Consider the following 17,677-nt stretch of genomic DNA (forward strand, 5'->3'; position numbering starts at 1 on the left):
ATGAAGACTCAAAAACAGGCTTGCAATTTTCCCCTACAAGACAAAAGTAAGCGATGTAACATTGATTCCCACAGACACATTTCTACACGCCTTTTTTCCCTTTGCTTAAATTAGCCCCCTGAATTTAAGTCAGTGCACTTTGCCTCTATTGGAGAATCTGTCCTTAAACATTTTATTTTCAATTATTATTATTATTTGATTTTTTTCTGTTCCCCTTTTTTTTTAATAAATAAATTAGGTATAACCACTTCTCAGCAAATTAAAAAATAGTTCCTTTTTAACTTGCAAATCTGATGAGATAACATAAATATACACAAATGTACTCATACAAGGCAGTAATAATAAATATTTAAGTTAACAATAAGTTAAAACTACAAGAAGCTAAAATCCGCAAAAAGATACAAGTTAATGGTGCCAGTTAATTTTTTTTTTTTTGTCATTTTTATGTTTTTTCGCAAACAGAAGCTCCCACAGATTCTTACAAACACAGAACACATTTATCTTCAAAAAATCAAGAAATCCTAAACTAACTTCTAAATCATTTAAACAATTAAAACTCAACTAATGCTAAAAGGTTTAATTATCATTAAGTTCTCTTTTTTATGGTTTTTTTTTTCCCCATTTGCTTTCAAAAGTGAAAGACTTTGTCTCGTTTTTTTCATCAAACCCAAAGTTGAAAAATCAAATTTAAAAAAAACCAAAAACTAAAAACAAAACAAAAATAAATAGCTTATGTGCGTTTTGTTTTGTTGGAGGTGAGTTGTAACGTGAATCGCCAAGATCTGCCTTGGATAAAGCGATAGCAATTGTGTTTCCCCTTTTTTTAAAGATGTGGGATTTAGTTTAAATAAACGTAATTTCTGCTCACTCTTGGAAGGGCGGAATCAAAAAGAAACTCAGACAGGTGAGTTGACATAACACAACTCTAATGATAGTCCATCTCGTTACCAGAACCGTTCTGCGCTACCACAAACAAAAGAAGCCTACAGAGCAAAAAGAATGATTGTTTAAAAAGTCTGTCAGGGACTCTCTTTCCTCAATATATTTTGGCTTAGACATGAGACACTAGAAGATATTTTCTCAGAAATGCCTGGAGTTCAAGGAGTTGAACATGGTTTTTTTGACAGAAATCCAGGAAACTGCACTTTTAAACTCCTTGAAACAAAACATTCTTACAAGAAATTAACCGAGGGTAGCGTTCTGCTAGACGCCCTCCGCACTGGGTAAATTGGCTCCTGTCAGAGACAGTGGTTATATTAGAGCTGATAGAGTGTTTTCCCACCCACCCCCAGTGGAAAATGTAGATTTTTAGTTGGAAAACTAAAACATTTCAGTATTTGGCAGCAGAAAACTGAAAAATTGTGGCTGAAAATGACCAAAACCTGGCAAATTTTTTACCAAAAACTGAAATTTTGGGGGGGCCAACATTTCTTGAAAACAAAATGGTCAAAAACTGGTGTATTTTTGGCCAACATTTCTCCCAAAATAGGGGGAAATGGCTTAAAATTGCTGAAAGTGGAAAAATTTTGACCGAAACTGAATGAAAATGGGAAAAATATGATCAAAATCTCTTGAAAACTGTGGGAAAAAAGTTAATTGATAAATCTGATTTCCCAGGAATAAAGAGGTTTTTGACCAAAATGTTTCAAGCAGCGCTCTGTAAAGCTCCCCCAGACCTCCCTGAGAGCAGAGGAGAGCCAACACTGGCCACTTTTAAGTCCTCGCTCTAGCTATACGGCTGGGAATCGGGATAATTCACTAGGGCCGCTAACAGTGGCCAAACGGTGACGTCTTAAAACAAAAAATCCCCCATGATTATCCTATGGCTTGAACTAAAGTAGCACCATCCCGTCGGGGAGTGGGGGGGGGACTGGTCCAAAGATGTGGGTCTCTTGGGTGTTCTGGGTGGATCACTTTCGTGGCAAGGCCGTGGGTGTTGTGGTGGCAGCTGCCTGTTGCTCGGGGGGACTACGTGGCTTGGCTCCGCTGGGGCCCAACGTTTCAGGGCAGGAGACTCGAGTCAGGTTGGAGGCGGCTATGGGTCTCGGGTGCTGGGGCATCACGACGTCTTTGGCATTCCTCGGTTGGGACAATCGGGGCGGGTTCACAGAGGCCCTGGGAGCAATTCTGTGGCCTGGATACCTGCCTTTAGGCTGGGACCTGGGAGGGCTCAATCAGTTTTGCTGAGAGAGGCTGTCAGGCCCTAACGCCGGGGGAAGAGAGCGGCTGCCTCCGGGCTCTTTAATCCCAACAGCTAAAGGCAAAGCGAGATCCAGTCTCTAAGCCAGCGTGGAAATAGCCGTGCCAGGTTTGCTCAGTGACGGGCGTGAAGCCCCGAAGCAGCCTCCCCCAGGGCAGGCCAGGCTGTGCGTCACTGGAAGATTTTCCATTCAGCTCGGGGCATTGTCTTTCGAAATGCTCCGTGCTAGCTCAACCCCCAGATATGGGCTGGGTAGGGGGAATCGCCCGGTGGGGTTCTCTGGCCTGGTCTATACAGCCTGTGAACTGATGGGCGCCCCAGCCCCTGAAACTGCTTCTCCTTTCAACCCAGTCAAATGCATTTCCGAGAAAATCCATGAGTGACTCACCCCAGTGTATTTCTGGGTAGGGTGGGGTTTGTTCCCCCCCTCCACCCCCACTTGGACCATCATAAATGCTCTCGTGCCATTTCCATCCATTGGTTTCTTATTTGGGCCGTGCCTGGTGCAATGAGATTGATCCAAGCCTGGAGTTCCCAAATGTGACTGTGCCACAGACAACAAACAATAAGAAATGTTCACGCGCTGCAAACGGTTTCACCCCAAAAACAAGAGGAAGGGGGAAATCGCCCCTCTTTTTCAAAACCATGGAATTGGGCATGAACGTAAGTCATTTCAGTCTGAAGCGCGTTTCCCTGGATAAAATAAATTGTGTTTCTGGTCAGTTGGGAGGGGGGGTTAAGCCCCTTTTACATTTTTTTTTCTTGCTTTTCTCTGTTAGGTTTTTTTTGTTTGTTTTTTTAAGTTGTAAAGTGTCAGATAAAACAAAAAAAATCCTCGGTAACAATCGTGAGTGCTCACGGCCCCCCTCCCCCGGCTTTCTGAAAGTAAACCCAAAGAAAAAAAACCCAATGTCCGTTCCCTTCTCGGCCCGGATCTGGGCAATCACAGAACCGCTTTGTTAAAAACAAAAAAGATTTTCTCTTATTTTTTATTTGCTTTTTTTTTTTTTTTTTTTGTGTGTGTGTGTGTGTCAAGTTCAAGAATCCCAGTAAAAATTCCCAGCGAGGTTGGTTTTTTTTCCCTTTTTTATAAAAATAGATTTTTTTTCCCATTTTTTTGTTGGTTTTTTTTTATTATTATTTTTGTTTTCAGCCTTTATTATTATTATTATTATTATTATTTTATTTCATTTGTTCGCTCACAAGCTCAGAGAGGACACCCTGCCCCTTTCCCCCTCACCCCACTCCTTTTTGGCAACAAAAAAACAACTGTTCTCTAGGAAATAAATTAACACAGGGGTTGGGGTAAGGAGGGGGCGTAACTTTCTCTTACTTTTTAAATGGGTTCAATCCATTTATTTAAACATCCCGTCATGTCTCCCCCTCCCTTCTTTCCCCGTTTTGCTCAGGGCAATTTTGGAAAGAAAGCAAGCTCAACCTGAAGCCTGGGTGGTGACGGTGGGATGCAGCAGGGAAAGGGTTAATGCCGCATGGTACTTTCCCGTGGGGATCGGGACACTTTAGGGGGTTTAGGAACGAGGCAGGATCCCTTGTCAAAAGCAGCTGAGCAATTTAGCAGCCTAAGTGCCACTGAGTTTCAATGAGATGCTACGGCTCACAGCCTTAAAGGGCTTCAAAGGGGTTTAGGCACCTAAGGGGTTTAGGCACCTAACTCCCACTGACATCAACCTCCGTAGCTGTTCCAAACCCTGCCAGGCGCCGCTGTGCAACAAATGCCTTTGAAAACGTGGCCCATAAGCCTCGCCCTTCCCCCACTCGCTCCTTCGTCAGCCCACGCCCGCGTGAACCACCCGTGCAACAGCTGAGCCAGGGCGCCCAGGGCTGGGCTTCGCGCCGCAGCCCCCGGAAACGCCAGCCCCGAGGGCATGCGTGTGCCAAGCAGGCGTTACGGTGAAACGACCACCCACGCTCTCCCCACCAGCTCTGTTAGCCAAATCGGCGCGGGCTCGTCCACCTCCGTGTGTGATCCAGCCACCACTAGAGGGGGACAGAGTGCCAGGCCGAGTGGGCGTGGCCTACACACCGAGTGGGCGTGGCCTACACCAGCGAGCAGGCGGGACTTATGGAGCCTTCGGACTCTCCGGCCCTTGTGCCGGGACCGAGTTTGCGGGGCTGGAAGAGAAGCCTGCCTGGATTTTAACGATACAGTCACCCGGATGCCCCTCCCCGGCCCTCCCACGCCGGCCCAGCCAGGATGGAGGCTCTGGTGAGGTTGCTCGAGTTGGTGCTGATCCCCCGCATCCACCCCCCCCGCGCCCGCCCCCGCCAGGTGAAAGCAGGAGTCCACTTTGCAAGTGCAGACAGCACCATGGGAACATGCCCCGAGCCCCTCCCCAAGAGCCAGGCTGGGACGCCCCCTCCCCCTGCTCCGATGGCAAAGGGGGGGGGGCAGATCTTGGGGTACCTCCAGCCAAAGGCAGCCGGCAAGGAGCAAGTGGGAAAACCATCTCAAGCTCCCCCACCCTGCCCTTGCTCTGGGACAGTTAGTTTCAGAGCCCCCATCGCCTCCGGGGCAGCGCCACAGCCAGGGAGTGGGTGCCCAGGTAGGCTCAGTACCTTGGGGGTGGGGGCTTGTGGGACCCCCCCCCATTCCCCTTTTGCAGCTACTCAACAGCAACGGCCCCGCTCCTCCCCACTCCCCACCCCCGCCCGACGCCAACTGGGCATTGCAGCCCCTGCCCTGCTAACATCTCACCCATCTGCTGCCCCCGGCCCAGAGCCTGGCCCGTCACCTGATCGCACCCTCTTTGACCCCCCCCTTTGGGACCCACGCCCTGAGCTGAGAGCGACCGCCGGGAATCCCCGTCCCCAATCCCAAGGGGAGAGATGGGGGGGACCCTGGAGGGAAAAATGTTGGGGGGACCTCAGGACAGGTGGGAGCAGGGGATGGGGGAACCTCAGGGGTGGCTGCCAGAGATGCCAGGATGAGGGGGAGCCAAGGAAAGGGGACCCCCCCCCAGATACGCAGGAGTTTCCAGGGAGATGCTGGGATGGGTGGGGGAGGGTGGGAATTCAGTGCAGAACGGGGGGGGGTCCCATTCCAATTCATCCTCTCCCACCCCCACAGCCCAGCCGGGGGGGAGGGGGGAGTTCCTCGCCACGCCGTGGGGCACAGTTCCAAGGGAGCAGGGGCAGGGGTCGGGCTTACGTTCGCCTCGCCTGTGGGAGGGGTGGGGGACCCCGGCACCCACTTGCCGTCCCGGCTCCCGCGGCGGCCGATTCTCCCGCACGGAGGCAGCAAAGCGTTCATTTCCTTCCGCCCTCGGGGGGCGCCCGGGGAAACCACCGGGGGGGAGGACACACAGTGCCCGCCGTGGGGCTGGGGGGGGGGGCATCGCTCGCCATCGGGGACATCGGAGGGGACACGGTGCCCGCCGTGGGGCTGGGGAATCTCGGTGGGGGGTTGTCTCTCTTTCCATCAGGTCGGGGTGTCGGGGGGGGGCTGCCCAGTCTCTGCCGCGGCTCCTCCGCCCCCCCCTCCAGCTCAGGCCTTGTGCTGCTTGCTGGTCTTGAAGGAGACCTGCAGGATGCGGTCGCCCAGCCGGTAGCCGTTGAGGCTGGCGATGGCCATGGCCGCCTCCTCGTAGTTGGTCATGGTGACGAAGCCGAAGCCTTTGCACTTGTTGGTGGCGAAGTCGCGGATCACCTTGACGTTGGTGACGGCCCCGAAGGGCCCGAAGAGCTGCCACAGGACGCTCTCGTCCGCCTCCGGCGACAGGTTGTAGACGAAGATGCACCAGCCGCCGCTGGAGGCGGCCGTCAGGTTGACGCCCGCCAGGCTGGTCATGCTGTCGATGGCGATGGGGGAGAACCTGGAGATCAAGGACAGAGGGCTACCTTGGGTGTCACGCGGGCATCGGCCCGGCGGGCTGGGCGGGAGCACGGCGCCCGCCCGCCTGGGCACGGGGGCCAAGGACCCTGCTGGGCACGGGGGGGCAGGGGTTCAAGGGAAGCCCCAGGACAGCACAGCCTGAGATCCGGATTCGAACCCGCCATCGCTCCCCCACCTGCAGAGCCCTGCACGCCTGCCCCAGAGCAATTCCATCCAGGGGGCGTGGCCAGGCCAGGATTTTATCCTCTCCCCCGCTCCCCTCCCCCGTCTTGGGAGGTTCTGACCTGCGCTGCCCTTTACCCTGAACCGGGCTCAACTCCCCACCTCTGCCCCAGACTCCCTGGGTGACCCTGGCCATGTCACTGTCCCTTTCCGGGCCTCAGTTTCCCCATCTGTGCAATGGGGATAATGACCCTTCCTGGGTCTATTTGAGGCTGGGACTTTCTCTCCCTGGATCCGTGCAGCGCCCGGTGCCATGGGGGCCTGGATCCTGGGCGGGGTCCGTGCAGCGCCCGGTGCCATGGGGGCCGTGGATCTCAGGCGTGGCCTCTACGCCTGCTAATAAAGGCAGGTGTGTTTGCTGCAGCTTGCGTGAATGGTGCTTGCTGGGGGGATCTGATACGAAAGCGTCGCTGGCCACGTCTGGCCCCCACCCTCCCCCCCGACGGGAGACAAACCTACCCACCCACAGTACTTTGTAAACACCACCCCGGTCTAGTGACCCCCCCCGATTCCTGCCTGGACGCAGCGGGCGGGGGGCAGCCAAAGGAAAATCACCCCCAGGGGACACACACCTGACTAAGAACCAAGCCGATCTCCCCAGCCCCACGCACCGGCCAGGCTCTGAAGAGACTCGGACCCCAACCCCATGGGAGGGGGGAAATCGAGTGTCCCGTGTGCCCCCCCCCCCACCTGCCCCCAAACTCCCCGACACCCGATCTCCACTGGGGGGGTTGGGCCTTTTGCATTCTCCAGCTGGGCCCAGGCTGGGGGTGGGGGGGGATGGGATTATGATTTTAAAAAGATGCTACAGAATTGATCCCAAAAGACGCGATTTCTTTTCCAAGAGAGGGGCTGAAATTTAACCGGCAATCTGGCATCCTACCCTCCCTTCCCCGAACACACGCCCGCAATGGGGGGACCTGCCCCCCAGCACCCCCCCAGTCACGCATGGAAGGGACCTGGCTGATCCCCAGCTCCCCATGGGGGGGGGATGGAGGAGATGGCGGGTGGGGGGGTCTCTGCTGTCAGGCTGGGCTTGGAGGGCCTTGGGGGCGGGGGGTTGGGAGGTGGAGGGGCGAGTTAATTCCTAGCACAGGCGGCTGGGGCTGGGGAGGAGCGGCAGACTGGGGAGGGCTAGTTACCTCTTAACGCCGTAGGCCATGTTTAGCAAATTGTCCAGCCTGTGGGAGGAAGAGGGAGAGGAGAGGAGAGGCCCCCGGTTAGTAGATGATTCTAAAGAGCATGGTGGGGGTGCGGGGGGGCCCTGCGCGGTCGTCTGTCTTGGTTATGGGGCAGCAGGGGGCAGGAAAGGCCAGGCCGCAGCATGTAGATGGGCTGCATTGCACCCGCGAGCGGACACGTCTGCGTGCCGGCCGTGCTGCACGTTCGCACAGCGGCTGCCTCGCGCACGTCGCCCCGCGTCGTTGCACACCTGCGCGTGGCGGCTGCACTGGAGGTGGGTGTGCACACACAGGCCCATGTGTGTGCAAAGGCACACGCCCGCCCGCTGGCCGTGGGGCACGTGTAAATGCACACAGGTGCAGAGCGACTTAGTTGCATGTGCAAATGCACACACATGCAGCGCGACATGCACGCACATGCGGGCACAATGGTGGTGTGGCAGGTGTGAACGCACACACAGGCACGGTGGTGCTGCTGCACGTGTCACACGTGTGCGTGGCAGCACGGCTCAGGACCGTTCCACGTGGCACATGCGTGTGCGTCCCCCACAGGCGTGTCGGCCGACCGGGTGTGTACGTGTGGCAGCAAACACGGCTGAGCGACTCAGCCACTTGTGCCGGGGGGGGAGGGGGTCACACCGGTGCTGAGGGGCCGTATACACACTGCAGACCCGGCTTGGGGTGGGGGGGGGGTTCAGGCTCTGTTTTACTGTTGGGGGGTTAATTTTAAAGCTGGTGGGTTAAAAATACGAGCGGGGGATTCGTGGCAGAATTGAATCTAGCTGGCGAGGAAGACGGGCGCTGGGGGTACAGGGTGGGTTGTTTGGGAAGGAGGCTGGATCTGGGGGGGTCAGATCCTGACGTGGTGGGGGCTCAGACCCAGAGCCCCCCGATGCCCAAGCACACAAAATGGGGGGGATCTAGTGAGATTGGGAGGGGCAATTACCGCTGCTATGGAAACCCTCCCACCAGCCAACCCCCTCCCCCGCCCCGCGTCCCTCCATGCACCCAGTATGTTCCCCCTCCCCCAGTCCCTCCCTTGCGGCTGAGAAAGGGTTCGGGTGATGTTGGGTCCCTGAATCCCTGGGCTCCCATTTCCCGATGTCTCGTCTAGCCAGGAGGCCCAGTGCTGCGATGCAGCCACTTCTGGGGTGGAGCAGGCGGCTGTTTATACGGGATCCAAGTCCCCTCACAGGGTGCCCTGCCCGAGATGCCACCGGTTACTCATCTCCCTTCCAGAGGGCAGATACGGCCGACAGCTTCCCAGCTGCCCCCTCCCTTCCTGCCCCGCAGGCCCAGACCCCCGGCCGGACATTGCTCACCCCAGCAAGGGATGCAGCCGCCTCTGGGGTGGGGGCTGTTTTGCCAACCAGCGCCGCACAGTGAGGAAGACGCCTGGCCCGGGGAGGGAGTTCAGGGCGGCAGGATGAGATGTCGGCCAGGATACCTGGGTTCATGCCCCGACCCAGGCTACCAAGAACTGAGCTTTATGTCTCCTTCGCAAGGCAGTGCCTCCCCCCCCCCCCCCCACGCACCTGGCTGCCCCCCAACCCCCAATTTGGCACCTGGCGGGAGGTCTCCCATCCCAGTCCTAGCTCCAGCCCCCGTCCGGCTGTGGGGACCGGGCCCAGGGGTCCTAGTCCATTCACACCTCTATGGTGGAGCCAGCCCCTGTGACGGTGGGTGGGGGGGTGACAGGGACCCCCCCGCTGCCCCAGAGTTGAGCCACCCAAGACCCCCAGCCCCAGCAGAGACAGAGGAGGTGGGGGAGGGGTGCTCGGGGGCAGGGTCCCTGGGGGAGGATTTTACGGCCACCAACCTTTTCACTGGACACCAGGGACCAACTGTGCTGTATGCAGGAGGAGATGGGCAGGGCTGCTGGCAAAGGGGCAGGGCAGGAACAAAGGAGGCGGGGCTCCCAGTTTAAGGGGTGGGGCCAAAGGTAAGAGGGGACAAAAGGGGAAATGTTCATAGAACAAGGGGAGGAGTCAGGCACAAAGGAGGAGGAGCTACTAGTGATATGGGAGGAGCTAATAAGAAAGGCTTGGGAAAGGTGTTAATGTAAGGGAAGAAAGGCGTGGGGCAAAAAGGGGAGGGTCATGGTAAGGTGCTAACACTAAAAGGGGCGGGGCCAGGGCAAAGGAGGAGGAGCTACGGTGAAAGGGGAGGTGCTAGCAGTACAAGGGAGGGGCCACAGCCAAAAGGGGCAGGGCAAACCATAAAGGGGAAGGGTCCAGTAACAAAAGGGGAGGAGCTCCCAGGAAAAGGGGCGGGGCCAAGCACCTGGCTAGCACTGTTCTGGCTGGGGGGCAATGAGGGCTCCCCAGGAAGCCCAGACGGCCTCTCACCTGAAGCGCTGGGTCTGGTGGTGCAGGGGGCCCGTGTAGCGCCGCGCCGTGGTCTGGTACAGGTGGGTGAGCAGCGCCTGGCCCGTCTTCTGGCTGGGGTTGTTGGCGAACTTGACGGTGATGGGCTCGCTGGCGCCCAGCGGCTTCTGCCCGTTCAGCCCCTTGATGGCCTCCTCCGCCTCTATCCTCTTGTCGAAGCGGATGAAGCCCACCCCTCGGGAGACGCCTGGGCAAGAAGGGCAGGCGGGTCAGCCTCCGCGCGGCCCCACATGGGGTGGGGCAGGGGGTCGGTGCCGTGGGGCAGGGGGCACCATGGGGGCGGGGGCTCTCAGCACACTTGGTTGTCCGGGGGATTTTTCACAGCGGCCTGGGTCCATCAAGACAAGGACCCGCCCCCCCCCCCCCCCGGCATTTGGGCCAAATCAGAGCCATGGGCCCACCCAGCCCTGACGCCCCTGGCCCGTCCGGTTCCCGGCCCCTCTGGGCTCACAGCACTGAGCCGGGGGGGGCATGAGCGGGCCCAGGGCTGGAGCTAAAGACGGACGCTGCTGAAGCAGCCAAGAACCCAGGAGTCCTGCCCCCACCCCCCGTACCTGTGACCTGGTCCACGAGGATGCGGGAGGTGATGATGCGGCCGTACTGGGAGAAGAGCTGCTCCATCTCCTTCTGGTTCATGCTCTTGGGCAGGCCGCTCACGTAGAGGTTGGCGTCGCGGATGGAGGCCGAGCTGGGCCGGGCGTAGGAGACCTTGGGTAGTGGGGGGATGGGGGGGTCAGACAGGGGGTCCAGGGAGACATGAGAGGCCAACTGCTCCCCCCACCCCGCCACCTCCTCACGCATTGCCCCTCCCCTCTCAGGAGTCCTGGCACCCAGCCCCCCCCCACCCTGCTCTAACCACTAGGCACCATGCCCCACCCGGCGCTGGGGACAGGAGGCAGGACTCACTCTGGGGGTGGCTGGGGGGGGAGGCAGGATCTGTGCTGCTTTCTCCCCCCACTCCATGGAGCTGGCCATTGCTGGGGTGGGGGGGGGCATTACCCTGATCTCCCTTCAACCCTTCCCTGTCCCAGAATCCAGCCGGTTCCTCATACCCCCGCCCCCGATCCCCAGCTCTGGCCCCTCGGCCCCCCCAGTCTCCCCCACTGACCTTGATGGTTTTCGTCTGCAGTTTCAGCCCGTTCAGGGTGTTGATGGCTTTGTCAGCGTCGTTGGGGTCCACGTAATTAACGAAGCCGTAGCCTAAACTCTGCCCTGGGAGGGGGGAGAGATGTGAGCGCATGGGGGGGCGACCCATGGGGGGCACTGGAGTGGGGGGGGGAGGATGAGGTCCAAAGGCCGAGGTTGTGGCCTCGCTCTGAGCCAAATCAAAGGGGCCCCGACCCCCCCAAGTTCCCCCTCTGTTGGGCACTGAGCCCCTCCCCCCATACACAGGCTGCTGATACTGACGAGTGACCCCCCCAAATCTCCCAGGACCCAGGGGTCCTGACTCCCCTGATACCGAATGCCGGTGCCCCTCCCTCCCGCCCCGCAGCCCCCCTGCCCCGTCCCCCACCTGTGATCTTGTCCCGGACCAGCTTGCAGGACTCGATGTCGCCGATGCTCCCGAAGAGGCTCTTGAACTCCTCCTGCGTCATGTTCTGGGGCAGGTAGTTGACGATGAGGTTGGTTTTGCTGTCGTCCGCGGCCCCGTTGGCGCTCAGGGGGGGCCCGTTGGGGAGGCTGTTACTGGTGGGGCCGTTGGACACCTGCGTCTCCATTGTGCTGATTATCTGCTGGAGACAAGAGGGGGCGGAGGGTGATGGTGCCATGGGCGTGGGGGAGTGTGGCGGGGGGGGACCGATCCAAGGGGGGGGATCTGGCAGGATGCCCTGGCATTGGGTGCCACCCCCGAGGGGGTCCCTGAGTGTCCGGACGCCATGGGCAGGTCAGCAAGGGGAGGGGAGGGGAGCCGTCACAGGGACGCCAGGGACAGACAGACAGACGGGCGCCCACCCTCCCTCCCATCCAGCGCTCAGGGACCCTCTCTTGGCCAAACCAGCCAAGCCCAGGAGTCCGTGAAATCCAGGGATGGAGGGACAGATGGCTGGGGGGACAGACGGCTGGGGGGGAGCTAGAGAGACGGGCTGGCGGGGGGTTGGGTTGGGCCAAAGGGGACAGACGGCCAGGCCAGGCTGGGGAGGGGTGTGCCCAAGGACGGGCAAGAGCCCCCCCCAACAATCGGGGCACAGAACTGCGGCGGGACGGAAGAGTGAGGTCCCACCCGGCCGAGGGTCAAACAGGGTCAAAGTTCAATTTATGTGCACGCCCCTGGAGGGACCCCGAATCAGCAGCGCCCACCGTCCCAACACCTCCCGTCCTGACACCGCCCGGTACTGGCTGTGCGGCCAGGCCCCACCCGGCCGATGCTCTTAACCCGGCCTCAGCTGCTGGCCGGCACCTCCCCATCCCCGGCCGCCTCGGGTCGCCCCATCAGAACCTGCCGCTGAGACACGGATCCAACGCCGGCCTCCAAGGCGTTCACTCGCCCGGCTCTTCCGGGGCCCTCACGGCAGAACCGCCCTCCTGCGGCAGCCAGAAACATCTGCACGGCCAGCCTCGGTCTAGCCTCGTTCGTGCTTGGGCCCATGTCGCCGTTAGGCCTCCCTCCCTAGCTCATCCCTGTCTCCCCCCCCGGGTTTACACAGAGCAATCCGCTCCCCAGCAGCCTGCGTCTGGTCTGGTTTCCTGGCACCGCCCTGGCTGCGGGCCGTTACTTCACCCCCAATGACCTCAATTAAACCATCCTCAGGTGGAGACCGGGGGGAACCCAGGCGCCACCACTGCCCCCGCGGTGGCAGGGAATTGATTCGGTGAGACGTGCCCAGATGCTCCCAGCCCCACTCGGCAGAGGCAGGAGAAACCTCCCCCCAGGATCCCTGCCAACCTGATCCAGGGGAAAATTTCTTCCCGACCCTAATCGGGTGACTGGTCTGCCCCTGAGCATGCCCCACCAGCCGGGCACCTGGAGAGAGGATTCTTTGGCCCTGCTCAGAGCCTCGACCCATCCCGCCTGGTGTCCCAATGGCAGCTGTGGCCGAGCTCTGATGCTTCAGACTATGGCAGGAAAGAAAAGTAGAATCCATCTGTCCAGTTGGGCACCGCAGGGGGGCAGGAGGGGAGGATTCCTTCCTGACCCCTGCGGGCAATCAGCTCCAGTCCTGAAGCATGAGGTTGGATTCTAGCCATTGCCTTAAAACAGAGCTGGGAGCGTTATGAGCATGCTGAGGGCAACGTAGCGATTCCTCTTATCCCCACGGCCCAGGATGGAAGGGGACAGACAGTGGGGCTGACAGATTCCAAGGCCAGAGGGCACCCCATGACCAGCCTCCCCCACCACCACCACCGCACACACAGGCTGTAGAATTCCTCCCAGAAGTTGGATTCAAGTCCCTCTTTTAGAAAGATCGTCTTGCAAAGACTCCCCCCATGCGAGGGTGAGTCCAGCCCCTCCCCTGGGACGCTGCTATGCCATGTAATCACCACACTTATCCTGGGGTCAGATTTGTCTAACCCACTCCCAGCCACTGGACCCTGCTCTGCCCTTGTCTGCCAGATTAAAAAGCTGCTCCCTCGTCCCGCGCTCAGATCTGGCCTTCATCGCCAACGGACCTTTAATCAGCCAGGGTCCCGTTCCAGTCAGTCATCTGGCCCTATCGCCATGAGGCAGCGCAGGGCCGATCCCAGGAGGCGATCTCCACCCAGGTGGCATTGCCGCCCCTCTGATGAGAAAGTGCCAGGTTGGGGAGGGGGGAAGCCCACAGCTTGTCTGAAAGTCCCCAAAGACGTGAGGGTCACGGCCCTTCCGATCAACGTTACTGTTGGTGAGACATGCCCCCCCTACACCCAGCAATGCACCAAAGCCTGCAGAACCCCGGAGAAATCCTCCTTTCTCAGTGGCAAGGCAGGGGGGGCGGCAGGACCAGGATGTGTGATTCGGGGAGGCCATTGTCTCTCATTTCCCAGGCACAGACCGGAGGCGCGACCCTGGCGGCAGGAGGCGCCCGTTGGCCCTGCACCCCTGGGTGCTGAGCGCCCCCATCAGAGAGCTGCCCTCATTGAGCTGGGGCAGCGCATCCCAGAACACAGCCACCATCTGAGGCTCTGCTGATCCCCATGCGGCTGGCCGGAGGATGCCTGCAGCAGCTGGTCGGTTTCAGTCCCGGCTGGGTCAGTCTCTCCTCCCGGATCAGGCAGGGATCCACAGCCCAGCGCCTGCCCACCTCCGCTCCCCGATCAGCTGTGCTGACCTGTGCGGGAGCCCCGCGTCTGATAGCGAGACAGAGGAGGGATTGGAAACCGGCGCAGCAAAGAGGAGGGAACAGAGGGACCGGCGGGAACCTGCCCCCCCAAACTTCCCTCCGAGGAGCGCTGGCATCCCGCAGCTCTGCAAAAATCCTCCACGCGGTGGCTCACCAGAGGCTGGTGCAGGAGATGCTGGGACGCCCCCCACCACAGCCCAGCGCGCTGAGGCCGCATGGCACCGGCAGAGGCAGCCAAAGGGGAGCGCGCTCTGCCGAAACAGCCAGGCCGGTCGCCAGGACACGACATCTGCGGGTGAAACTATCAACACGGGGCATTTTGCCGATGCAGCTAGACCGGGCAGGGGTCACCCCTGTCTGCTCCTCTCAGCAGAGCTTTGCCGGCCGGCATGTGCCATGTCAAGCTGGGCTGAGATGCCTTGGCCTGAAATTGTAGCATTTAACCCCAGCCGGTTCAGCTACACCAGGCTCTTTCCTTCCAGCACCAGAGCGTCCACACACAGCGGTACCCAGGAGCAGCCTTTAAATTCACCCCCGACCTTAATCCGATTCCACTTCTCAGGTGTAGACGAGGCCCAGGTCTGCATTAGAGGACTTTGCCAGCATCGAGGGCCTGGCAAAGCGCCCCGAGCGCCCCCCGAGCGTAATACACTCGCCCGGCACAAGCCCAGCTCTCCTGGCGTGACCGGATCCACTCCAGGGCGTTCGCCGGCACAGCTGGGTCACTCGGGGCTGATCCTTTTCACGCTCCCGACTGGCCCAGCTGGGCCAGCAAAGCTCTCGCCCGTACAGGGGGGATGGCTAGATTCCAGCGCCGACGGCCCCGGGGACAGCGCCCCCTGCGGAGTCGCTCCCTGCAGCACAGCACCCCCTTGTGCCACCCCGGGGCGTCGGGCCCTGCCAGCGACCCCCCACCTCCACCCCACCCCACCCCGCTGAGCGGCCCCTGCAGCTGCCCTGGTGGCGCCTGTCCGGCTCCCTGTCGCGTTCCTGATCAGTCCATCGATCCAGCTATTATCCCCGGCCCCCAGCCAGACGCCGAATCCATCAGCGGGAAACGGCCAGCCAGACGGCACCGCCGAGCATCGCGCCTCAGGCCTGACCCGCAGCCCCTTCCTGTCCCAGCCCATGGCTCCCCCCCAAGCCCAGAGCTTTGCCTGTGCCCCACAGCCCCAACCCACAGCCCCCTGCTGTCCAGCCCTCCTGAGCGAACATCCCCCCCTGGTGCTGTAAGGTGGGAGATCTTGCTGGGGTTCCTATGAGTCCCCTCCCCAGAACCCTGGGAGGCGCCTCTGGGTCCGTCCCCCCTTGCACAGGGGGCTCATTCCCAGATCAGATTGTGGGGCTGGGTTTGCTGGGTCCCTCCTCCCCCCACCCACGCAGGTGAAAACCCACCTGGACGCTCTCCTCCCCCAAGGGCCTGGACCCAGGGATTGTGGGGGGTTCTAAACGCAACCCCCCCATGGTCTAACCCATTGGACCCCCCCACTTCCCTCCTAAGCTGGGATAAAACCCAGGAGTCCTGGCTCCTAGCCCCCCGTGCTCTAACCATTAGGCACCAACACTCCCCTCCCTGAGCTAGGGGTAGAACCCAGGTGTCCTGACCGCCACCCCCCTCCCCCGGCTCCTGCCTGACCCCCACCATCTTCTCGGCCCGGGGGGAGGCAGCCTGGGTGATGCCGACGCGCCCTGGCGTGGCAGGCAGCCCCTGCGCTCGGCCGGCCCGTCTCCACCTGCGCCGCGCTAACTTTTGAATGCCGCCTCCCACCCATTCAAAACTCCCAAGGGCTGTTCTCGGCCCCCCCACCCCCAGCAGAGCCCCCTGGATTTGGGGGGAAATCGGAAAACTGGACGAGGGCAAACGGGGACGCATGGAGCCCCTGACATGGGGGAGAGCAGGGGACAGACAGACAGGAGGAGTGCCTGGGGACAGACAGATGGGGCTGGGGATGGGGATGGAGGGCTGGGGGGAGGACAGACAGACCCCAGGAGGGAAGGCCGCCCCCCCCCCCCCATTTGGGCCCCTGCCTTTGTCCCAGCTCCCCGGCCCCGCCTGGCTGGGGCAGCTGCGGCCCGGCCGCGGTGTCAGTTGCAAACCACGGCCCAGCTGAGCCGGGCTAAGCCCCTAATTAGGATGATCCGCCAGCTCCATCCGCCTTAACGCCACACAACGAGCTTAGCCCCCCGCCCGACCCCCAGCAAACATATGTCACGGGGGGGGGGGGCTGAGACACACACCCAGGGCCTGACGCCCCCCTCCCCCTTTCCCACATGACAGCCATCTGGCCCAGCCGCCGGCCGGTTGCTGCAACAACCATCCTCTCAGCAACCGCTTGGCAACCGAGCAGGGATGGGGGGATCTATGGGGGGATGGAATTCCCTGGTAAATTCTATAGGGGATCTCTAGATACTTACAGAAGGGATGGAATTCCCTACTCAATTCTACAGCGGTCTCTAGATACCTATGGAGAGGCCAGAACCCTCTCATCGGGGGGGGAGTCTCTAGACACTGACAGAAGGGATAGAAACCCCAATTCCATTCTGTTGGGGGTCTCGGGATACCGATAGTAGGGCTAGAATCTTCTACAGGGGCATCACCTATAGCAAAAGGAAATCTTTGATTTACATTCCAAAGCGCCTATAGAAAATGATTTTCCAGCAAACCTTCTGGGTTTCTAGGGGACCCTGTTCTATTTCTATAGGTGCCCGAGGAGATTCTATAGGGGAAAACACATTACGGCCTTTCCTCGAACAACAGCCGGGAGATAACAATGGGGGTAATTTCCCGAGGGGACAAGGGAAAGCGAACACACACACACACACACACACAGACACACACACACACAGCTACAACAGGCCCATCCAAACCGGGCATCGCACAGAATCAGGCTGGGAACGTTCACTCCCTTTCATGGAGGATTTCCCGATTTCAAACATCTGGTTTCATTCCGATTTGGAGCGAAAAGCAAGAATTTCGAAATTTCTCCGGAAAAGGGAAGGGAGTCGCCCTGGGCCTGCCAGCCCTGGTGTGCCCGGTTCGGGGGCAGGCTGCCTGGCAGGTTTTTGAGGAGCTGGGCGGATTAGCTGGGTCCATGAGAACCCTGCCTGGTTTCCGGAGGACGTTTGTGGCAATGAAACCAACCCGCAGAACAGTTCACTCTCAGCTCGGCAAATTCCAATGGGCAAAAGGTTTCGTCAGAATTTTTTTCCACAGGCTCTAATACGATTTCCAAATATCCCAGAGCTTATGGCCAACACCCCCCCACTGTACTGCAGGCCTGGCTCCATCCTTAACACAAATATTATGGAATCCCGTTCCTCCCCGAGATCGGAGCCCCACCGTGTCAGGCGCTGCACAGACATCCCCCCACCCCCACCCCTGACCAAGACACAGACACAAAGGGAGAGACAAGCCTTACCTAAAGGGCTCAGAGTCTGAATAGACAGGCCAGAGAAGGAAGGGGTGTTGTCACCCCCATGCTACTGACGGGGAAACTGAGGCACAAGAGTGAATAAGCGATTTTTTTTTTAAGTGTCACGCAGCAAGTCTGGGGCAGAAGTGAGAATAAAAGCCA

The 17,677-nt window shown here is 59.4% G+C and overlaps 1 protein-coding gene across 3 annotated transcripts in view; it reads right to left on the minus strand.

Annotated features, from left to right (window-relative positions):
- Positions 1-5,697: 5,697 nt before the first annotated feature.
- The window catches only part of ELAVL3 (ELAV like RNA binding protein 3), a 29,696-nt gene continuing 17,716 nt past the window's right edge, over positions 5,698-17,677 (minus strand). For 2 of the 3 annotated variants that reach the window (XM_067560364.1, XM_067560365.1), the window contains exons 2-7: positions 11,357-11,573; positions 10,952-11,055; positions 10,398-10,551; positions 9,805-10,030; positions 7,418-7,456; positions 5,698-6,054 (exon numbers count right to left, since the gene is read on the minus strand). In XM_067560364.1, coding sequence (XP_067416465.1) covers positions 5,706-6,054; positions 7,418-7,456; positions 9,805-10,030; positions 10,398-10,551; positions 10,952-11,055; positions 11,357-11,573 — 1,089 coding nt within the window. In that variant the 3' untranslated portion in view covers positions 5,698-5,705. The remainder of the gene's footprint in view (positions 6,055-7,417; positions 7,457-9,804; positions 10,031-10,397; positions 10,552-10,951; positions 11,056-11,356; positions 11,574-17,677) is intronic. The other variant, XM_067560363.1, reaches the window with a different exon arrangement.

This window comes from Emydura macquarii, unplaced genomic scaffold, assembly GCF_026122565.2.
Source record: "Emydura macquarii macquarii isolate MOO-44397 ecotype Brisbane River unplaced genomic scaffold, CSIRO-AGI_Emac_v2 contig_2292, whole genome shotgun sequence".
Classification (NCBI taxonomy): Eukaryota; Metazoa; Chordata; order Testudines; family Chelidae; genus Emydura; species Emydura macquarii.